Raw genomic sequence first — 25,275 nt, 5'->3', positions numbered from 1 at the left:
ACAACAAGAGATGAGAGGAGACAAAATAACGACAAGAAACAAGAAATGATATAGAGAAGAAAAGATGTTATGAGAAGAGACAAGATGAGATGACCAGAAAAGGGTAGTGGATGAGACTATAAATAATTAAGGGAGCCAAGGAAAAGAAGACAAGAAAAAACACTTGAAAAAAAGGACAAGACAAAAAGAAGAGAGTAAACGAGATCAAAGCAGAACAAGATGAGATGAGATGCAAAGGAAAGTAATGAGACAATAAGAGATTAAATTGAAGAAATGTGATAAAAAAAGAGAGACGATAACAAGAGTTGAGACAAGATGACAACATAAGACAAGAAAAGAGAAATAACAAAGACGAGAAAAAAATGAGACGAGATAAGACGAGATGACAAAAAAAGGGTAGTGGATGAGGCTTTAAAAAAATAGCAGAGAACATGGAAAAAGAGGACAAGAAAAGACACTTGATAAAAAGGATAAAACAATAATAAATACTGATGTAAATGAGACAAATGGAGAACAAATGAGACGTAAAGATGTAAAGAAAAGAAACGAGACAATAAGAGATTAAATCTAAGAAATGTGAGGAGAAAAGAGAGAAGAGAAGAAAAGAGAGAAGACAAGATGAGAGAAGACAAGACAGCAACATAAAATTAGAAAAGAGAAATGACAGAGGAGAAAACATGAGAAGAGATAAGACGAGACAAGATGAGATGACCAGAAAAGACACTTGATAAAAAAGACAAGACACGAAGAAATACTAAATGAGACGAAAGGAGAACAAGATGAGACAAGATGTAAAGGAAAGAAACGAAATGATAAGAGATTAAACTGAAGAAATGTGAGAAGAAAAGAGAGAAGACAACAAGAGATGAGAGGAGACAAGATGGCAAAATAACGACAAGAAACAAGAAATGACATAGAGAAGAAAAGATGTTATGAAACAAGATGAGATGACCAGAAAAGACACTTGATAAAAAAGACAAGACAAGAAGAAATACTAAATGAGACAAATGGAGAACAAATGAGACGTAAAGAAAAGAAACGAGACAATAAGAGATTAAATTTAAGAAATGTGAGGAGAAAAGAGAGAAGAGAAGAAAAGAGAGAAGACAAGATGAGAAGAGACAAGACGGCAACATAAAATTAGAAAAGATAAATGACAGAGGAGAAAAGATGAGAAGAGAGAAGATGAGACAAGATGAGATGACAAGAAAAGACATTTAAAAAAAAAAAAGACACGAAGAAGACTAAATAAGACGAAAGGAGAACAAGATGAGACACGATGTAAAGAAAAGAAACAAGATGACAAGAGATTAAACTGAAGAAATGTGAGGAGAAAAAAAAAGAGAGAAGACAACAAGAGATGAGACAATATCGCAAAATAACGACAAGAAACAAGAAATGACATAGAGAAGAAAAGACTTTATGTAACAAGATGAGATGACCAGGAAAGACACTTCATAAAAAAGACAAGACAAGAAGAAATACTAAATGAGATAAATGGAGAACAAATGAGACAATAATTGGATGAGACTATAAATATTTAAGGGAGCCAGGGAAAAGAGGAAAAGAAAAAACACTTAAAAAAACTTATAAAAGGACCAGAAAAGAAGAAGAGACTAAACAAGATGAAGATAAGATGAGATGCAAAGGAAAGTAATGAGACAGTAAGAGATTAAAACTGAAGAAATGTGAGAAAACACAGAGAAGACGACAACAAGAGATGAGGGAAGACAAGATGACAACATAAGACAAGAAAGGTGAAATGAAAAATAGGAGAAAAAATATGACGAGATAAGACGAGATGACAAAAAAAGAGTAGTGGATGAGACTATAAAAAAATAGCAGAGTAAAAGGAAAAAGAGGACAAGAAAAGACGCTTGATAAAAAGGATAAGAAGAAATACTAAATGAGACAAATGAAGAACAAATGAGACGTAAAGATGTAAAGAAAAGAAACAAGATGATAAAAGATTAAACTAAAGAAATTTGAGGAGAAAAGAGAGAAGACAAGATGAGAAGAGACAAGACGGCAACATAAAATTAGAAAAGATAAATGACAGAGGAGAAAAGATGAGAAGAGAGAAGATGAGACAAGATGAGATGACAAGAAAAGACATTTCAAAAAAAAAAAAAGACACGAAGAAGACTAAATGAGACGAAAGGAGAACAAGATGAGACAAGATATAAAGGAAAGAAACGAGATGATAAGAGATTAAACTGAAGAAATGTGAGAAGAAAAGAGAGAAGACAACAAGAAAGGAGACAAGATGGTAAGAAAAGAGAAATGACAGAGGAGAAAAGATGAGAAGAGATAAGATGAGACAAAATGAGATGACAAGGAAAGGAAGGTGGATGAGACTATGAAAATAGAAAACAACCAGGGAAGAGAAGACACTTGATAAAAAGACAAGAAGATATTAAACGAGATGAAAGGAGAACAAGATGAGACAAGATGTAAAGGAAAGAAATGAGACAATAAGAGATTAAACTTAAGAAATGTGAGGAGAAAAGAGAGAAGACAAGAGATGAGAGGAAAAAAGACATCAAAAAAGAAAAATGAGAGAGAAAAAATGAGAAGAGATAAGATGAGACAATATAAGATGACAAGAAAAGGAAGGTGGACGAAACTATAAAAAATAGAAGAGAACCAGGGAAAAGAGGACAAGAGAAGACATTTAATGAAAAGACAAGACAAGAAGAAGAGATTAAATGAGACGTAAGGAGAACAAGATGAGACAAGATGTAAAGGAAAGAAATGAGATGATAAGAGATTAAACTGAAGAAATGTGGGAAGAAAAGAGAGAAAACAACAAGAGAGGAGACAAGATGGTAAGAAAAGAGAAATGACAGAGGAGAAAAGATGAGAAAAGATAAGATGAGACAATATAAGATGACAAGAAAAGGAAGGTGGACGAAACTATAAAAAATAGAAGAAAACCAGGGAAAAGAGGACAAGAGAAGACATTTTAAGAGAAAACACTTGAAAAAAAGACAAGAGGAGATTCAACAAGACTAAAGGAGAACAAGATGAGACAAGATGTAAAAGAAAGAAATGAGACAATAAGAGATTAAACTTAAAAAAATGTGAGAAGAAAAGAAAGAAGACAACAAGAGGGGAGACAAGATGGCAAGAAAAGAGAAATGACAGAGGAGAAAAGATGGGAAGAGATGAGACAAGATGAGATGACAAGAAAAAGATGGTGGACGAGACTATAAAAAATAGAAGAAAACCAGGAAGAAGCCAATATACTGCAGACCTTTAAATAGACAGATGTAGAGAGAAGACATAGAGAGATAGACTGTTATACCGGGGACCTCCATCAAACACACTCATTTCCTCTTCCTCTGTTAATGTTTGTGGTTTTCCACTGTGATAACAACACACACGTGCGCGCACACACATACACACACCTGGCATTTCTAACCTTCTGCTTATAACAGGAAAGTGACAAATGCAAATCTCGCTGATCGTATCTCTAAAAGTGAACTGCAGGTGTTCGCTACTGCCGAGCTTACACATATCAGCATTTCACACACAAAACATTGGGCCACAACACTTGTGCGCGTAACATTCGTCTTCTGGTTTGTAGTAAGAGAAACAGACATTTCTTTAACTCAAAAGAGATATTGAGATTGGGAACTCAGTCAACCTGGTTCACAATTGAACCACTAAGTTTTTCAGTTGTACACAGAATGATCAAAAGGAAAATTCATCCCAAATCTGACAAATTAACTTGGGACACTAAAAGACGGAAATCATCAAATGTGGCTGAACATTTTAGTTGCTATTAAATGGCATAATTTTCAGAGATCTGTACGTTTAGGTCTAAATAAAATTACACAACATTTCTTTCATAATAACAGCATTAGTTTGTATCTTTACATTATTGTCCAAGCAACCAGAGTGCTGTAATTATTATTACTTCATCTTTTGAAAGACAACATCAAAATAGATCCTACTTACTCAAAGAGCTTTACTGGTCTAAAGAATAAAGCGCACTCATTACCCTTTACATCAAAATCTAATACCACACTTTGCTTCTTAATCTCTTTGCTGGCATAACCAAAGCTGCATATATGATGAAAGAATACAAACCAACAAGATTTCTATATATCATACTGCAAGTGGTGCTAGCATGTTCTTAAGATGCTACTGTGATGAAAACAGTTCTCAGGGCTTTGCTATTGTGGTTGCTAGGGTGTTATGTGTGGTTGCCAAGGTGTTGCTTGGTTGTTTCCACTGATCTATATAAATGACTGGATTGCGCATAAAACGCTAACAGTGAGAGGTGAAGCCATCCAAGTTCGAGCTGCCATCTTGCTTGCTATGCTCAACTGGCAGAGTGCATCATTGACTTCAAAATCATGATTTTAATTCACCCCGGTTTACAGCGCACTGTAAACAAGATTAAGTTTTAAGATATGTGTATGTAAATGAATTGTTACTTCTGATGTTATTTGCAATGTTTATGTTTTAATCAGGCAGGATAAGAGATTTATAGAAAACGCTAAGATGAGTTTGTGTATGCTGCATTCTGTTAATGACACAGGTGTAAATAAAGTTTTTTGACATTAAGAGCCCCTATGGTCCGATTCACATTTCCTTTGGTGTGTAAGTGTGTATTAGTGCATGTTAATGATATGCAAAAGGTACATACCGCAAAGTAAATGATGATGCGAGTTATCGTCTCCAACGTAAATCTCCTTTCTTGGACTACAGCAAACACACGGATTGTAGGAAACAGTTTACTTCCTGGGATTGGTGAAATAGAGAAGACCGGCATTATCCTAATTCCTCCCTCCAAAAAAGACAGAAGTGTACGGTAGGAGGAGATAAAGAGACTTGTCCCAAAGGGAAATTTGTCTTGGCCAAAGGTGCTACATTGTTGTTCTGAACAGACAATAAAATAAATAATAATAAACAAAAAACATCAATGAATACATTTAAAATGTAAAGTGCGTATACATAAGGTTCTAATATGTGGTATGAGCAGTATTATAAACAGTTAGTACAAAATTAGTACAGCACAGAGATATATTCGTGTTGTTTACATTATATGCAGTTACGCGGCAATTGCAAACAAAACACTTTAGATTAGATTTTTATTTACTTGTAGATTGTGGTTCCGACTCCTAAAAGGGGTATTATAAAATGGCCTCGTCCTTCATTCTGATTGGTTGAAAAGCATTCTAAGCCGTGATAAAATACCCCGGTAATCCCACGGTTCAGACAGCATTACAGAAGTATCACTGCGCCAATGTTGCTGCGTACTGATTTATGAGAATAAACACGACAGTCCTTAATCATATTTTTTATTTTTCTACAATTGTACAATTCACTAAATGGCAATCTCACCAAACTTAAACACTGACGTATTTACTGAACACTAAAAACACTGTGTAAGTTTTGATGGCTCTGAATCTGACCTCTAACAAAAGTTCTTCACAAAAATTTAATTATCTCAGCGTTTAACTGAAAATTTGAGAGGCGATAAGAGAACAAATGAAGGTAGGATGAAAGCATAGGGTCTGTTCTTTCATTTGATATATTTTATGTTTATTTAAAGAAGAATGTTTTTCTGTAAGACATTAAGCTAAAACATTTTTTTTTTAAACGCTGACGGGGAAAGAGTTAAGCATGCTTCCAAGCATATTTGATTATCACCTCAACAGTTGCACAATATAAATGTTAATTTGCACGACATAAATGTTAATTTATAAATTTGATGAATGTTGATTTATGAAAATAAACACTAAAGCGTCTGTGTTGCTTGAGAACTGCGCTCTGTTGCAGCCGCACTTGATTCTGAGGAACTACTTTGTTTAGCAGAAGAGTACAATTTGTACTAATATAATTACAACTTATTTGTGTTTTATTTTATGAAATCCTGCTATGCATATGAAGTAACCGTTTTATAAAAGCAATAAGCACAAATAAGGTGTCAGTTAAATGGTGTGACTTTATTGTGGGTGGAGTTTAGATGGAGGCAGAAAGAACGCAGACCACTTCAGTAACGCTAGCAAGCTCAGTTTTGCTAGTTTGTTTGGTAACACTTTACATCAAGGTTGCATTTGTTAACTGTAGTAAATGCATGAAGCAACATAATGTAACAATAAAAAATATCGTTTTTCATTCATTATTAATCTTTGTTAATTCCAATACAGACTCACTCACTTCCACTCTCATGCCCTCTCACAGACGCATGTTAAATCCCAACAAGCATGATGCTTGAGTGTTTTTACACTGCTGTTAAACCAATATTGGTGTGCCAATAGTGATGATGCCACCGGCCTGACAGTGACTGAACCCACACAACCATAAACAAATGAATGTTGTGGTTTTATCTGTGTGAGGACTGTATGAACACGCTAAAGGCTACAGGGAAACAAAAAATGGCAACCACAAACAAACACGTGTAAAAAAACACTCTGTACTGATGCAATCTGTCTTCTTCACGGTGACCAGAGACAACTGTAAATCCAGCCAGTTTAGGGCATTTCCTGTGAGAAGCCTGTAATCTTCCTGGATTTGTGTGTGTGTGTGTGTGTGTGTGTGTGGGGGGGGGGGGTTAAAACTCTAAATCCAAGAAATTCATAATGGAAAATATCTCACACGTGAAAGAACAGCAACACATACACACTGAGCATCACTAATAAGTCAAAGCTGGATTGTGTTGTAGCTGTAAACTAAATGTACAGTGTTACGAAACTTTAATAGAAGTACAACCTGCAGTTAGGTTGTGACTTACATTGAACAGATTGGTCTTATTCCTCTCGCAGAAAAGTCCTTGTGCCGGCATGTGCTTCAGCTGTTGCCATGAGACACTGCTCCCTAGCAACACATCTCGTGCCCATTGCAGGTTCTGTAAAAACACAAATATATTCAGTCAGCTCAGCGTGCAGGAGGGCAAGAGAGTTTGGATGACTTGAATGGAGTGAGGCTGGGGGAACCCAACACAAACACATAAGAAATTGGATGCAGTAGGTCAAGATCAACATACATCAATGTCAAACGGTCTAATAAGGCTTCATTGTAGTGTGCAGTAAGTAAAGAATATTTGATGACAGTTAAATTATTTAAAAATAATGCACACCCAAGGTGGTAATCACGCGCTATAGGCGGTTTCATCGGACGCACGAACGCACGTTGTCGCGATTACGCGTCTGGACAGAGCATAACTTTCAGTCTCTGTTTGTTTTATGGGTTAGTGGGAACAAACATCTTGTCGAAAATAACATATTTTTTGGTTTTCTAAATGCGAGGGGAGATGACGATCAAGGATAACTGGCAGGCGATCTGTAGTTAACATTATATACATTATATAGTACACATTTTACACAGTAATGTTAGCTCAGTGTAGTTTTTGATACACTTTAGCTATTATATAAAGGTAATCTACTTGCTATTTATTTTGTTTGTTATCAGAAATAAACTCTTTAAAAGGACGAAAGCTGTTTGGTTATGTTGTTAAATAGTATGTAATGTATATAAGTAGCCCCATATCTCTGGCCAAAAATATGTTTTTGCAAAAAATAAAGCTTAAAGCTTAATTAAAAATATTTTTGAATTTGAAAACCTTCACATATCAACATTTATTTCAAAATGTATTTCAAGGGCAAGCAATTACAACTCATACGGCAAGAAATGCATTCTTGGCCAAAATATATTTTAAAAATATGCTTAACACAAGTTAATGTTATTTTTTAAGTATATTTTTTAATTAACAAATATGTTGGCAACACTTTACTTGAAGGGGTGTTCATAAGACTGACATGACAACCTCATAACCATGACATGACACGTTATGAACAGGACACGTTCTTCTATGTCGGAAAATTTCAGAACCCTCTGTGTGAGGAATAACAAGCTCGGTTAGTTGTCAGTTTTTTATGTATGTTGTGCACATACACTCACCTAAAGGATTATTAGGAACACCACACTAATACTATGTTTGACCCTCTTTTGCTTTCAGAACTGCCTTAATTCTACATGGCATAGATTCAACAAGGTGCTGAAAGCATTCTTTAGAAATGTTGGCCCATATTGATAGGATAGCATCTTGCAGTTGATGGAGATTTGTGGGATGCACATTCAGGGCACGAAGCTCCCGTTCCACCACATCCCAAAGATGGTCTATTGGGTTGAGATCTGGTGACTGTGGGGGCCATTTTAGTACAGTAAACTCATTGTCATGTTCAAGAAACCAATTTGAAATGATTCGAGCTTTGTGACATGGTGCATTATACTGCTGTAAGTACTAGCCATCAGAGGATGAGTACATGGTGGTCATAAAGGGATGGACATGGTCAGAAACAATGCTCAGGTAGGCCGTGGCATTTAAACGATGTGCAATTGGCACTAAGAGGCCTAAAGTGTGCCAAGAAAACATCCCCCACACCATTACACCAGCAGCCTGCACAATGATAACAAGGCATGATGGATCCATGTTCTCATTCTGTTTACGCCAAATTCTGACTCTACCATCTGAATGTCTCAACAGAAATCGAGACTCATCAGACCAGGCAACATTTTTCCAGTCTTCAACTGTCCAATTTTGGTGAGCTTGTGCAAATTGTAGCCTCTTTTTCCTATTTGTAGTGGAGATGAGTGGTACCCGGTGGGGTCTTCTGCTGTTGTAGCCCATCCTGCTCAAGGTTGTGCGTGTTGTGGCTTCACAAATGCTTTGCTGCATACCTCACGAGTGGTTATTTCAGTCAAAGTTGCTCTTCTATCAGCTTAAATCAGTCGGCTCATTCTCCTCTGACCTCTAACATCAACAAGATATTTTCACCCACAGGATTGCCGCATACTGAATGTTTTTCCCTTTTCACACCATTTTTCGCAAACCCTAGAAATGGTTGTGCGTGAAAATCCCAGTAACTGAGCAGATTGTGAAATACTCAGACCGGCCCGTCTGGCACCAACAATCATGCCCACTCAAAATTGCTTAAATCACCTTTCTTTCCCATTCTGACATTCAGTTTGGAGTTCAGGAGATTGTCTTGACCAGGACCACACCCCTAAATGCATTGAAGCAACTGCCATGTGATTTATATGTTTATATATATAAACAAAAAAGCTAATTCAATAATAACACATTAATAAAACTACAGAACTAAAATATCTCTGCAAATGAAAGAACAAGTTGACTGCATTGCATTGTGGGATATATTACTTTATATGCTGCACATTTTGGATTAATTGGTAGACTATTCCATGGATACTTCCCATTATGTGCACAGTATACCAATCACATAAACAGTATGAACAGCATATGATGTATACAGGCACACAAAGACAAAATGCAAAACTTAAAGTAACAGCTATGACTAAATGCTAAATCAATGCTCCTTCAACACTTAAACATAATTACACTGCATCAGCCCATAGAAAAATCCATTTCCACACATCTAATTCATCACTAATAGATACATAGCATCACTGCACTACAGTGTGACATCTTCATTAGGATACGTACATATCTCTCATTGTGCGTCATGCACAAACAAGAGCTCAAAACGCCGTTCGTGGCCATTCATTAAATCCCAGTTACCCCGCTTTCGCCTTGGGAACGAATCGAACGCGATTAAACGATATGAAATGTCTGGCTTGTCGTTGTGGGGTGATTAAATTTCAGAGCTGAACGATCTCTGCTCACAGATCAGATGGAGAAAAATAAACATCTCGCTGTGGAGATACAGATGCGGCATGTGTGTGCCTTTCTTCAAGAGACAGTGTCTGAAATAGCTCAGAAAGAGAGATAATAGGATACAGCGCATTATTTTAAGGGTCTGTCCTCACACAACAGGCATATAGACAAACAAGCACTCTCCTGTTGGTGGGAAAACACACACATTGTAGAATAACTCGGTCATAAATGGTGTTTCGACAGGTGATTTTCTAACAAAACATGCAAGATCAATCTCCAACTTCATGCATTTGTGGGTTATAGTTCAATTTAATGCGGTTTGAGATATAACACAAACTTTGTTGGATGGATTGCATGACAGTCACAATAGGAACAGAGATGATACGCTCAGATGCTATGAAAGAGAAAAGACTCACAATGCTTTGCTTTCTGTCTTAATATCCTTTTCTATTAAGCAGGAAAATATATTAAATTGTGTGGCTCTGGATATTTCTGCAGTCTTTTTAATACTAAAGAAATCTGTCTTAGATACAATGACTGTCGCTATTGTTGAGTATCTATTGTTGAAATTTGAAACGGACTGCTGTCTAATCATCGCAAATGTCTATAAAATAGCATGTTAGTCTATTCATCTACTATAATATAATCAGTTTTATTTAAAAAATGCACTGTTAAATGTGTCACTGCACGATAACCATAAAGACTAACTAGTAACCTTGGTTTATATGAGTTGTGGCTTTACTAAATTTGCTTGATATATTAATATTTAAATCTGTTAATTTGTCAATAAAAATGATGTATATATGGTAAACATGTTGTACCAAACAGCCTTTAGTCTAATTCAGCAGGGTACTAATCTAGAAAGGGTTTTTACATAACTTGACCACATATGCAAAAAAGTTGTGGGGAGTCCCCACTGGCCATGTGTCTACTCCACACATCCGCCACAACACAGAAACAAACTGTAGTGGCCGTAAAAGGGGCATCAGGTGAACGTAAGTGGTTTGTTTAGTGGTCACAGTACAAAACATACTTATTATCTGTGGGCTATTCCAGCTACCTCATCGGGCCTTCAAAAACACACACATACACGTTTATGGTGGGTTTACCTAGAAACTCTTTCAAACAGCACGCTGATCCCTGAAAATTGCTAGGGTGCCTTCCGTGTGAACGCAAACACAGGAATTAATCCCGGGATGGGGAACTGATAACATTGTCCCGATCAGTCCCAGAACGCACCCTGTGTAGGGATGGGTATCGTTAAGGTTAATGTAGTAACTGTATTACTACTCTTACTGGTACTGCTTAAAGGAATATTCCATTTTCTTAAAAGAAAAATCCAGATAATTTACTCACCACCATGTCATCCAAAATGTTGATGAAAATGAAGAAATTATGTTTTTTGAGGAAAACATTGCAGGATTTTTCTCATTTTAATGGACTTTAATAGACACCAACAATTAACACTTAACTCAACACGTAACAGTTTTTTTCAACGGAGTTTCAAAGGACTATAAACAATCCCAAACGAGGCATAAGGGTCTTCTCTAGCGAAACGATTGTCATTTTTGACAAGAAAAATAACAAATATACACTTTTAAAGCACAACCTCTCGTCTAGATCTGGTCGTAATGCGCCAGGTGACCCCACGCAATACGTCATGACGTCAAGAGGTCACAGAGGACGAACGCGAAACTCCGCCCCAGTGTTTACAAGTGTGTTCCTACGTTGTTATATCAACTGATACTAATTAATGTCTTGGTGTCAGTTTATTGTTTACAATGGTTCGCAAATTTGCGTTTTATATATGTAACACGTGACCTCCCTACGTCACTACGCATTTACGTTAGGTCGCGCTGGACCGGACCTAGACGAAAAGTTGTGGTTTAAAAGGGCATATTTTTTATTTTTATTGTCAAAAATGACAAGTTTTGCTAGATAAGACCTTTATGCCTCGTTTTGGATCGTTTATAGTCATTTGAAACTCCGTTGAAAAAAAACTGTTAAGTGTTGAGTTAAGTGTTAATTTGTTGGTGTCTATTAAAGTCCATTAAAATGAGAAAAATTTTGCAATGTTTTCCTCAAAAAACATAATTTCTTCTCGACTGAACAAAGAAAGACATCAACATTTTGGATGACATGGTGGTGAGTAAGTTATCTGGATTTTTCTTTTAAGAAAATGGAATATTCCTTTAACGGTCCGGTACTTTAACGGTATTCTTATCAGTACTTTGGCCAATGTTAACATTCGATCATGAACCTATGTTCACATGATTAAGTTAATTATGTGTCTGCATTTCATTATTACAAATTAATTTCTGGATATCATTTCTAAATATTATACATATATTTGTTAATGCACCAGCGTGAAAGCTGCAGGAAAAATACTCTAAATAGGATATTTATATGTAGGCTATTTTGTAAACTTGAAGTGCTGTGCATTTAGCCAAATAAATGTTTACATACTGATTTTTCTTTATTTGGGATTTTAAAAAGAAGTTGAAAATATGTTGAATGCATAACGTCATTTCTCCCAAAAGAAACCAACAGAATTTCAACGTAAGGTAAGCAAACCAATTTGGGAGATTTTAATTTAAATGACGTGAACATAGTTGATTCAACATTTTAGCATACATGCCTGACGTAGATGGGGCAATCACCAGAGATGAGCTAGCTAGGCAGTCGAAAACTTTGCAGGCTGCGACCTTCTAAGCACGTTTTTTAAGACCGATTGCGTCACAGCAGCAGTGTTAATATTATTCTGTTTATGTTGCGTATTTCTAAGGTTGATTAATTTGATATACCGTTGAATAGTTTAATCTACATCAACGTGTCATATTTTCTAGAATAAATTAATATTTTTCTGATTCCATATTTATTTTAATAAGTCAGAAACGTCTCCGCTGTGTCCTTCTGACAGGCGCAGTGGGCGCGTGTAGCAGGTGACGCAAATGATAGGTCCTTCGAGGCATCTCATTTCAGTTCTCTTCGCGGACTTCTGAGGCTGGCACCTTAAAAGACAGAGTGCTCGCCTTTTAAGGTCGTATGCTTAGAAGGTCGCATCCCTTAAATTGGGACACAGCTTCTTTCTGCACGTAATGCACTTTTGAAAGATGCTTTGACAGATTGCTTGTGTTTCCTCTCTTACATGCAAATATTTTGTTGCACTTACCTGTATGACAACGAGCGTTGTCTGCATCAACTCTAGTAAAGTATAACCACACTTCTGAACGTTTTGCTCTATCTGCCATCGTCACTCTTTGTATTAAGCGGGAGTTTTCGTGCTATTATGTGTGTGCGTGCGCCGCGCTCGTTGTTGTGTGTATGTGTGTGTGACAGACAGCCTCAGCAGTGCGCATGAGAGATCTCACAGACAAATTTCTTAATGTTATCGCAAATTGGAAATGTTTGGTGAGATAAAATGTGCACGAAAACACCTTACTGATACTACGGTCTTTCATAATTTAGCCCCGGGGCCAGTTTAATATCGGGTTTCGGTACCCATCCCTAACCCTGTGTGAATAAAAGGTAGGAACAATGCCATAAAGGGTGTGTAGTGGTGATGACACGCGTGTTGTCGCAACGGCATAGTTATCATTCAACTCTTTGACCGGGGAGGATTTTAAAAGCAGATTAACATTCACCGCGAAAAATTTGATTGTCCTATCGTCAGCTTGTAAGATCGCTGATACACGATAGTATCGAGGCGGGGGCAGTACTTTACTCATTCATTTATTTGTTCATTTTTGACTCATTTATCATGACCGCAACCTTCTTAAAACTGATGCCATTAATCTTAGCGCGTCAGTAGTGCATTATGCGTGCATTCTGGTCTGAGCAAGAGTCCAAGACACGCGCATTAAGTCCAGGTGTACGCTTCCCTGCCAATGATGAGAATTTCCGGCAAGCCCAGGGTTCCCACACCTTAGTTAACTTCAAATTCAAGAACCTTTCAAGGACTTTCCAGGTCGAATACCCTCAAATTTAAGGACTAAATGTGGGGACACATTTCAAGTGAGAGCAAGTTTACATTGTGTTACCTTTAAAGATACATTGTTACAATTGGGGATGCCTCCAAGGGTAAGTGCGTCTAAATGTTAATATCAAATTCAACCAATGGAAAGACTTAACAACAAAGATGTTAGACGCGGGAGCCAGGAAGTATAAAAAATTTCAAAAATTTTGCCAAAAACGGCGTTACAGGGACGCAGGAAGTATGACAAGGGAGACGCAGCGTCTCACTCCCTTCTCAGGGTACAACAGTTACATACGTAACCAGAGACATTTTCATTTGTCAAACATAAAAGCATTTTGGTATGAATCAACATTCGCATACAGAAGATATAAGCATTTAAAGCGAACAGTTTAGCACGTGTGCTTAAAAAGTCTACAAATGTTATGATATTATCCTACACTACACAGAGAATAATATGGATTTTTTTCCCAGAAAACTTCTGGCATAAAATAGATTCAAGCACTTTCAATGACCTGTATCTATGCATGTATATTTTCAAAAACTTCCCAGGGGCTTGATTTTTTTACCCAGATTCACAAACTTTCAAGGATGTCAAGGACCCGTGGGAACCCTGCAAGCCGCAATACCACTAATATCAGGTCTTCCGCAACTTATATAACCCGGAAGTAATGCCTCACGTGAAAGAGTAAGAATTCTGTGTATGTTTTAAAGATCGCTCTGCATCTGATCTCTATCAAAAGTCCTTTACAAAAATTGAATTATCTCAGTTTCTTGCTCAAAATGTGGCGTTTTTGAAGAAACCTACCCATATTTGAGAGGTCATAAGAAGAGAACTAATCAAGGTAGGATGAAAGGTTTCATTTGTTTGAAAGCAGAGGGTCTGTTCTTTCATTTGGTATATTGTATGTTTATATATTTAAAGAAGAACATTTACTGGAAGGCATTAAACTTTTGTGAAAATCATGAAAAATGTTGCCGCTGGCTGGCAACTTAAAAAAAAACCGCTGGCGTGGAAAGAGTTAAAAGGGGACATATCATGAATATCGGATTTTCTTTCCATGTTTAAGTGCTATAATTGGGTCCCCAGTGCTTTTATCAACCTAGAAAAAGTGAAAAAATAATTGACATCAAAGTTAAATTTTAATTTCAACAAACCACCATTATGGCGATCAGTGTTTGCATTTTATCAGCACTTTTAAATTGTCAATTTTAACATGCTGTAATAAATGATCTATGAGGTATTTTGAGCTAAAACTTTATATATGTACTCTGAGGACATTGAATACTTATTTTACATCTTAAAAAAGTCTCATAAAACTTCTCTTTTATATAAAGGGCATTAAAGGGGACATATCATGAAAATTTGACTTTTTCCATTTTTAAGTGCTATAATTGGGTCCACGACGCAGAAGTAAATATGAAAACCGACGCGTATCCTAAGCTGTCGCGGTTACACCATAGGACGTACCCACAACTATAATGAGACCTTTAATCTGCACTATCCAACCACAGCATTGCCATTTAGTGCATATATTAGCTTGTTTGCATTTTAAAAGACCAACCCAAAAACGGCACTTTTTTGCACACATACAAATGGCAATTTTAACATGCTATATTAAATTATCTAAATTGTATTTTGAGCTAAAACTTCACAAACGTACTCTAGGGATTTATTTTACATCTTAAAAAAGTCTTGTGAAAAGTCTCTCAGCAGTCCTACTAATGTAAGAATACATTATTGTACATAATAAAATGTGTATGTTCATATCATGTGTCTACACAGACAGATTAGTATATAACCATATTACTGTAATGCAGTGCTTCTCAAATAGTGGGGCTGGACCCCCAGGGGAGGCTCGAAGCGACACCAGGGGGGGCGCGCGAGACCCCGGGGAAAATACTTTTTCAGGAAATGATTTTTTGCACTGTCACTTATAGACATTACACCCCAATCACGCTGATAAGCCGCTTGAGTTTTTATTATTATTTATTGATTATATTTAATTTAATTTTTCAGTATCAAATGGTCAAAAAATATACTTTAAATAAGGATTGTTTTTTTTTTCAGGCAAATTGATGCATTTTAAGCACTTTTTTGTTACAGACTAAAAAACAATGTTAATAAAGTTATTCTTTGTTGTAAGTTGATCGATATTTCTATTTTTGTGTTTTCTTTAATGTTAATAAGGATACAATGTTTTGCAGATGTGTCATTTTATAGACAAATTATACTATTTACAGTCCCGGCGGAGAGTTGGGGGGCGCGAAATGTTTACTTCTTCCTATGGGGGGGGCGTGACAGAAAATAATTGAGAAGCACTGCTGTAATGTGACAATCAATTTTCGAAGTTTTTGTTCAGTAAAATCTGACCCAAACATGTAATCGTTCTATCTATTCACCCATAGACAAAACCAGTGTAAGGGCAGTAAACACACACTACAGCTTTAAAGACATATGGTTTCAGGAAGCGTGTGTGTGTGAAAATGTGCGCACCTTGTGTGTCTTGCTGTAGGCATACAGTTTGGCCAGACGGTACAGGCTTTTGTAGTGCTGTGGGAAGCGGCTCAGACACAGGAAGAGAGACCTCACACAAACGTCCACCAGCGTTTTCTTCTGCTCCGCTCGCCCCGTTGGCAGACATTTGGGTATCTCAATCACCTCCAGAGGAGGAGGGGGCTCTGGTCTTCGTTTCCCCTCACTGGATGGCCCTGTCAGGGGGTGAGTTTTGTGTGGTGTGGTAGTCTGCTGTGGTAATGCTTGGGTGGGTGTGTCAGCGGTGGGAGTTTTAGGTACGGAAGCTTCGGGAGAGGTGATGGATAAAGTGGTGTCAGAAGACTCTTGAGAGACTGTGGCAGAGCTGATATCCATATTCTTGTCTTCAATGGTGCCTGTGAGATTTTAAGGGGATAAAGGTGAGTGAACGAGGTGCAGACATTGGTATGGTCATCAATATGTGACGAGACGGTTCAGGAATGCCTTATGACATATACACACAGATCAATTATTTAAAGGAACAGTATGTAAGAAATGTATATCAATTAATCATGAAATGGCCCTGATATGTCACTAGACATTAAGAAATCATTTTCATTTCAAATACTTATATCACTGACAACAGTGGTCCGGCCAGAATATTGTCATTTTAAAAGTGGAGTTGCAGCCCTCAACTGATGTTTATGTTGTCATGTTGTGTATTGGCCACCAGTTTTGTGATTGCAGCACCAGTTTTGGCCACAATCCTACATACTGTTCCTTTAAAAGATTCACAAATAAATGCTGAAAATAATGCAGGGCTGAGAAGATTACCTGCATCTTCTGCTGCTGCCCGTTTCTCTTTTCCCAGGGTACTTGACTCTTCTGGAAAAAGACATTTCCCAGAATTCGCCTTGTGGCTGCTGTCCTGTGAGCTGGTGGGGTCCATAAAGACATCCTGCAAGGAGCTGGAGTCTGACATGAAAGCGACGCTGTCCTGACTTTGTTCTAATTTGATGGGAAGAAAACATACCACACAATTACACATTCCACAACTCTATCTTAATACTGATATAAGTAATAAACATCATTCACAAGCTAAGTGGCCCAATTTCCACAATCCAAAAACCATCACAGAAATCCCAAGATGAAATGTGTAATATCCTCCTCCACTGTACATTTGTGTACATCAATTTTCCAACTTTGTCATGATTTATGAATCCCAGTGTTGTTTAAAACCCAACTGACTTCATTTCTTCTGTGAAGCTTAATCTCAGAAAATTAAATATTTGTAAAAATATTTTTAAGCATTAATTTAAGTATTTCAAGTATTAGGGCTACACAATATCAAAACTACCAAAATATAGCAAATGTGCATAGTTTGCGGTAACTGGTCGATCTTAATGCTTCAAAATCTTCTAGTCAAAATTTAGTAGAGAGACTGGCACACAAATGTTAGTGCCGGGAAGATATCATTGATCAGAAAGAATGTACAGTGTAATGTATGTTTGTTATATGAATTACATGTTAATATTGATTTTACAAACTTAAAACATTACCATATCGCATACCGTATATCGCATTATTAAGCAAGTAATCAAATTTTCTTAAAGGATTAGTCCATTTTCTTAAAAGAAAGATCCAGATAATTAACTCACCACCACGTCTTCCAAAATGTTGATGTCTTTCTTTGTTCAGTCGAGAAGAAATTATGTTTTTTGAGGAAAACACTTAACTCAACATGTAACAGTTTTTTTTTCAACGGAGTTTCAAAGGACTATAAACAATCCCAAACGAGGCATAAGGGTCTTATCTAGCAAAACGATTGTCATTTTTGACAATAAAAATAACAAATATACACTTTTAAACCACAATTTCTTGTCTAGATCCAGTCCTGAAAGCGTCAGCGTGACCTCACGCAATACGTCATGACATCAAGAGGTGACAGAGGACGAACACAAAACTCCGCCCCAGTGTTTATAAGTGTGTTGGAAGGGGACCGTTCCGACGTTGTTGTATGTGGAATGATACTAATTAATGTCTTTGTGTCAGTTTATTGTTTAAAATGGTCCGCAAATGTGCGTTTTATTTATGTAACACGTGACATCCCTACGTCACTACGCATTTACGTTAGGTCGCGCTGGACCAGACCTAGATGAAAAGTTGTGGTTTAAAAGTGCATATTTTTTATTTTTCTTGTCAAAAATGACAATCGTTTCGCTAGATAAGACCCGTATGCCTCGTTTGGGATTGTTTATAGTCCTTTGAAACACCGTTGAAAAAAAACTGTTACGTGTTGAGTTAAGTGTTAAGTGTTGGTGTCCATTAAAGTCCATTAAAATAAGAAAAATCCTGCAATGTTTTCCTCAAAAAACATAATTTCTTCTCGACTGAACAAAGAAAGACATCAACATTTTGGATGACATGGTGTTGAGTAAATTATCTGGATTTTTCTTTTAAGAAAATGGACTATTCCTTTAAAGGGTCCAATGGTATTGACAGAGTATTTCTGTACCGAATGCACTGCGTCTGAGTTCGTACAATTTTCAGAAAGTTTTTTTGGTTGAAATCAACGTCACGAAAGAAGTATGTTCTTGTTTGTGAGGGAAATTTAAGGTTGTTCAGATTCCCAAAAAACCCAGCATTATAAGAAACTACCTTGTTTTTCTAGGGTAGAAGCAGAGTTAGACAAGTATGTTTGTTTAACGCTGAATGGGGCGGTCCCAGTGATAAAAAACGGTCATGAGTCGCAGACGGTAAGTAAAACTGCATCAAAAGTTATTAGAACGCTTGGTAAAGTCAAGAATTATACTACATAATTCCATGATTTTTGAAAAACATTTTGGAAAAGAGAGTCGGGCCGACTACCAAAACACACTGGTAGCCAATCAGCAGTAAGGGGCGTGTCTACTACCCAACATCGTTGCCTGGGTTCCGTATGTGTGGGGCGGGTCTATCAAATGAAGGTCCAGATTCTATTAGGGTAGGGGCGTGACTGTTTAGGTGATTTCAAATATCCACATTGGCTTTCAGAGATCATGCACCCCACCTTTAATTGATGCTTTTGATAATTTTTTTTACCTCAAAAGCATCAGCTATTGTGTTCCACAGAAGAAACCAGTTCATACAGGTTTGGTACAACACATGAGGTTGAGTAAATGAGGCCATTATTAAGCTATAATGGTGGATGATACAGGATAAAACTACATCATACAAATTTAAAGGTATGTTGAATTGAACCCAAAAAAAGAGTTCAGGGGTTAAACAGCCAACCTGCTCCTGAGGTAGAGCATCAAACTATTGTGCTCCTCAGCAAACCCAGAAAAGAGATCTGGGTGTAATTTCTCTCGCGCAGGCCGCAAACAAGCAGAAAAAGCCCCTGAGCATGCTGGGAGTGTCAGCATTTGGCACAGAGGGCAGAAATTCATTAGCACAAACCATCACCTCCATGACACCGCAGAGCATCCCCCCCCCCCTTAAGAGAATGGCAATGCCAAGAAAAATTGCACTGCATCAGCAAAAACCTGCAGTCTACTGCAGAGTACGTTAGCAGTTACAGGCCAACACTGCCAGCCCAGTTGTTGGTCTGATACATTTTCAACAGGAGCTCAAAAATACTGCATGTTCAAGATGAGATGTTTGCAGGAATCTGGACTTGACCCGGTGGTGTGCTTTGAAAGGTGTTGATCGTACTGGGTAGAAATCACCAAAAGAAATGAGAGAAAATCTGGAGAGGTGCGATATTATTGTGTAGTATAAAAACAAATGTTTTAAAAAAAGGTGAAGTCCTGCAATTTTATTCCTCTGCAAAATTAACTCCAAAGCGGCAATGAGTGAAAAATAATCCCTGATTGTAAAATGCTGTTCACCTTCCTCAAGAGCAGAGCTCACGTGCAAAATTTTATTCCAAATCATATTCACACTAAAAACTGAAACCAAACACAATACACACAATAAAGCTCAACAGTGAAGTTTAGGCCACCAAAATCCCATTTGTTTAATTGGTTTGTGATCGCTATTAAACTTCTCAATAGACATAATTTGAATTTTAGGTCAATACAGATTTATTTTTTAACTTGTTTAACGAAAGTGTGGGAATTAAACATCTTCTTCTTAAAGGTGACATTGAATTTTTGAACGGGATATTTATCCTTGTGCTGTGATGTGACATGTAGACAACAAAATTTTGGTTGGGTCTGTAATGCTATATTAGGATGGGGGATAACGCTTGGTTTTGCACCTATTTGGTGTCCCTTTGGGCTTAACTGGCAATATGAAATGCAAGCCTTTGCTGCCACTCAAAAGAATGTAAACTTTTTCAGAACACGGACAGACCAAAAGTTTACAGATAGAAGAGCACACCTCGGAACGCGACTCGCCATTTCGCCTTGAACTTCACGAACACTGCTGCAATTTACTTCCCGTTGGAGGCGAGAGGCTGGATGTATGCTAATTATTTTGAAGGGGAGGAAATTGAATGAGAGTGGGGGGAAGTGAGATGCATTTTAGGCGATACAAGTCTGATATAAAACAATAAATATACCACGTAAATAATAGTGAAACTAAATATACATTTATTGTGCAGGATATGTATGAATATACAAAATACTTATATGTACTGTGGATCTGACATGGTAACGTTACTTTTTAAAAAACGACGTTGCTGCACGCCGGAGTGTTGTTGTCTGTAACACAATGAAACAACACATTAAAAAGTGATGAATTGTCGTTTTATAGACGCTGGTTTTACATCTGAGTGTCTTTGTATAGTCATGCAAGAACTACCACAACATTTGTTTTTCTCAAGGCACGTTTGATCTCGCATTTCTGTGAGATCTCGCATTACTTTGAAATCGTTACTACAGTCATCCAGTAACTGCCCTTATGTCTGTGATCGCCAGTGTTGGGCGAGTTACTGAAAATTAGTCATTATTACTTGTTACTTCTTTTAAAAGTAATTGAATTACTCTACCAGTCACTGTATATCAAAAGTAATTAGTTACTAGGGAAAGTAACTTTTGAGTTACTTTTATGTCTGCTTTTTAAATGTAAATATGAACAGTGCTGAACAGTCAAACACGAATTTTAGACTTATTTATTGTAATCAACAGGTAGTAAGTCCCTTTTAATACATAAAATGAAATAACTTTTTGTAAACTTTACTTGTTTACTCTGTAAACTGTTTACAACTTACACACAATGTTAATCAGTTAGACAGATGTAAAAACGCAAAAATGCTTTAGATTTAGCCTTTGAATATTTTTGTTAGAAATTATATGTAAGCTTAGTTTATTTATGTATATCATTTAGACCATTTAGACAAATATTCTGTATGTTAACATTGAAAATATATAATGTGTTAAAATTGTGTACTGTGTCTTTAAGAATTTGGGGACTGTGAAGCTTGCGGGTAGTGTGCTGCGCTCTTTGGAATACAGTGGAGTCGCACAGTTTTCTTTACCGCATCCGTGAAATTTAAGATTTAAGATATTGTTTGTATATGTTTTATGTTTGATTAAAATGGTAATCAAGATTAAAGGAAGACATTTAATCAGAAAACTTGGCAAAGATAATTAATAAACATGAGACCGAATGGATTATAACTCACGCACAATTTTTAAAGAAAGGTATGTTGTCCCGCTTTGATTTTTCATGTTCATTCTATACGCACTGTCGGCCATGATGAAGTTTAATGATCCATTGCGCCCTCACCACTGGTGATCGCCCATGGATTTAAAATTCATTAAGATTTGAAAATTGTCCAGTCTGTCCCAGGCCTAACTGCTCCCTTAGCAAAAATCTCAGAATCCTGTATTGACAATTTCTGTCAAAATTCATAAAAAATATAACTTCAATAAAAATATAAGTTCAACTAGTACAGCATTGCGTTAACAGTGCAATGTTTGTAGGTTTGATTCCCAAAAAACACACACTGACATTGTATAGCTTGAATGCACTGTACACAGCAAGTCGTTTTGGATAAAAGCGTCTGCCAAATGCATAAACACGGATTAACACTTACAAAACCCATGGCAATATAAAAGTGGACCATCACTGTTGAGGTGTGCAACATGTTTGATAAATAAAGATGGTTGGAGAACTGAAACACTACTTTTGAGGAATAACAGGTGAGCCAATACAGTTTTATAAAAGTGGTTGTGCGAGGATGAGCATCTGTACCATACACATATCCAGGCTGCAAAGCAGAGAGATACACGCAGTAGTCATGGTCATGTGAGAAGTTAGCTGTGGAGGAAATTCAGTTTAGAACATGTTTCATAACCTGCAAACCTAACACTTTTATACTTCAGGTAGCACAGTAGTGAATACAGCAGAGACATCTGTTGTTATGTTATGCTGTGCTGAGAAACAGGCAGTACTGCAGAGTTAAACATTATGCTGGGCAATATATTATATATTTAAGATATATGCAACGATTATGTTGGCAATACATAAAACGATATCATTAAAAAAATCATGTTCTTTAGTCACGATTTGTGAGGATTATAGGGTTAAAGCAAAAAAAATTTTTATAATATCTCTATAGTACTATAACAGTATCTAAATCACGGTAATAAAAATTTCTCATTCATTTCCATGAATTAAAACATTGACTCATTGAGTTCATTTGCGTTACGACCTAGAAACATACACAGAAAGTAGCATTTTATTATTTCTTATGTTTCAGTTTTTTATAAAAATATATATTTTTAAATTATTTAAAAATATTTAAAAAAAAATTATAAATATTTTACAAATTATTTATAAATATTTACAAATTATTTATAAATATTTCACAAATTATTAAAAATATTTTACAAATTATTAAAAAATATTTTACAGTTATTTAAAAATATTTTACAAATGATTTAAAAAATATTTTAAAAAATTATTTAGAAATATTTTTTTAAATACTTTTACTTTTGTTAAAAAAATATTTACAAAAATATTAAAAAATATTTTACAAATTTAAAAAATAATTTAGAAATATGTTTTAATTATTTTAAAAGATTTTTAAAATTATTTTAAAATATTTTTTTAATTATTTAATATGACATTTTTGTTCATTTTGTAAATAAAGTGTGATATTTTTATTGTACTGATTTTTTATGTTTTGCATTAAACATTTGGTACAATTATGATTCTTAAAATAAAATATCACTCTTTTAAATACATACATAAAGACATACAAATGGCAATATATTTTCTAAACATAGTTATATCGCCCAGCCTTAAAAAAAGCTACATTGTAAAAAATGAAAGTTGGATTAACATAAAAAAGTACCTCAATTGGTAACACTTTAAGTGAAAAATTAAATGTTTCAATAAAATTTAAGGTTTTTAACCTTACAATTTCTAACTTTAAGTTAAAATGTTAAGTAGAAAAGGTTTAATGTTTTAGGTGTTACCAATTAAAGTATTTTTAAGTAGACCTAACTTTGACTTTATACAATTATGTATTGGAATCAAAATTCTGTAAGAAAATTGAGAATTAATCAGTTCTTAAATAATCAAGCCAGCTTTGATCAGCAACTTCATTGAAACCACAAAAACATTTGCAGGGAAAAGCGTTCGAAACATCTTAACCACACAACCCACTATTTAGAAGAACTCACAGCCACCCTCGCAAACATGAGGCATGGCAGACACATTCTGGTCGGATGTCATTGTGCACACAGAGCAATGCAGAGTGCATTGTGGGTAGTAGGGGTTGCATGACTACTGATCATTGCTAGTCAATTTCTTGTCAAACGAACACTTGATTTTTTCGACCATTTGTGGTTTATGTTATCATAAAAATTAACCGTATATTACTTAACAGTCCAATAAAACAATTACATCTCTTAAGTATTTTATATTAAGAATTAAGAACTATTTTAAATGTATATTTAACATACATTAACGAAAGAACATAATGTGCATGCATATTATTAAATCAAATTTTAACATAAACATTAGTCTCCTGATGTTACAGTATGTTTAACAGTAATGGCAAGAACGAATTGGATCTTATTTCAACCGGTTCGAAATAGTTTACAGTAAACTTATCCAATCAGTCTAATCGCTGTTACTTGCTCGGTCAATAGTCGACTGCTTCCGATAACCGCCACTAGTGGTTGACTACTCGACAGGTCTATGCAAGCCCTAGTAGGGTAGTCATTGTTGAATCAGGGTGCTGACCCTTCATGCATCCGTTAAGAAGCAGCAGGTGTAAAGCAGGTCAGAGGCAGGCAGAGAGGGAGCAGGCAGGAGGCAGCAGGGAGACAGTGACATTAAAGCAGGCCATGAGAAACACTGGGGAATATGGGCAACATGTCACAATTTCAAACCACACATCTTATCTTCAGCCAACTGTCATAAATATTTCACTACGACAAAAGCCCTTTCACACATATAGTACAGTCTTAATGGTACTGGTAATGTTAATTAATATACTGAAATTTACCTCAAGGTTCCCACACCTTAGTTAACTTCAAGGACCATTCAAGGACTTTCCAGGTCTAATACCCTCAAATTCAAGGACTAAATGTGGGGGCACATTTCAAGTGAGAGCAAGGTTACAATGTGTTACCTTTTAAGATACATTGTTACAATTCCCTTCGAGGGAACTCGCGCTACGTCACTGCGGTGACACTTTGGGGACGCCTCCAGGGGTTAGTGCATCTAAACGTGTATATCAAATCCAACCAATGATGAGGCTTCACGACAAAGACAGGGTGACGCGGGAGACAGGAAGTGCTATCTGAAATATTGCCAAAGACGGAGTTTCAGGGACGCAGAAAGTATGACAAGGGAGACGCAGCGTCTCGTTCCCTTCTCAGTGAACAACAGTTACATACGTAACCCGAGACACTTTAATGTGTCAAACATAACTATGCAAAAAAGCATTTTGGTATGAATCAACATTCACATACAGAAGATATAAGCATTTAAAGCGAACAGTTTAGCACGTGTGCTTAAAAAGTCTAGAATTTTTATGATCTTACACAACACAGGAAATAATATGGATTTTTTCCCCATAAAACCTCTTGCATAAAATAGATTCAAGCACTTTCAATGACCTGTATCTATGTATGTATATTTTCAAAAACCTCCCAGGGCCTTGATTTTTTTTTAACTCAAATTCACAAACTTTCAAGAATTTCAAGGACTCTTGGGAACCCTGTTACCAGTAAA

At 36.2% G+C, this 25,275-nt stretch overlaps 1 protein-coding gene across 5 annotated transcripts in view; it reads right to left on the bottom strand.

Annotated features, from left to right (window-relative positions):
- Positions 1 to 25,275, bottom strand: part of cabin1 (calcineurin binding protein 1) — a 121,169-nt gene that overhangs the window by 53,829 nt on the left and 42,065 nt on the right. For 2 of the 5 annotated variants that reach the window (XM_073867549.1, XM_073867550.1), the window contains exons 28-31: positions 22,279 to 22,344; positions 16,933 to 17,106; positions 16,120 to 16,514; positions 6,749 to 6,862 (exon numbers count right to left, since the gene is read on the bottom strand). In XM_073867549.1, the coding sequence (XP_073723650.1) occupies positions 6,749 to 6,862; positions 16,120 to 16,514; positions 16,933 to 17,106; positions 22,279 to 22,344 (749 nt within the window). The remainder of the gene's footprint in view (positions 1 to 6,748; positions 6,863 to 16,119; positions 16,515 to 16,932; positions 17,107 to 22,278; positions 22,345 to 25,275) is intronic. The other 3 variants (XM_073867551.1, XM_073867553.1, XM_073867552.1) reach the window with 2 other exon arrangements.

The sequence above is a fragment of the Misgurnus anguillicaudatus genome, chromosome 5 (genome assembly GCF_027580225.2).
Source record: "Misgurnus anguillicaudatus chromosome 5, ASM2758022v2, whole genome shotgun sequence".
Lineage (NCBI taxonomy): Eukaryota > Metazoa > Chordata > Actinopteri > Cypriniformes > Cobitidae > Misgurnus > Misgurnus anguillicaudatus.
Note: the sequence above shows the minus strand (reverse complement) of the source record. Positions and strands in the feature narration are given on the sequence as shown.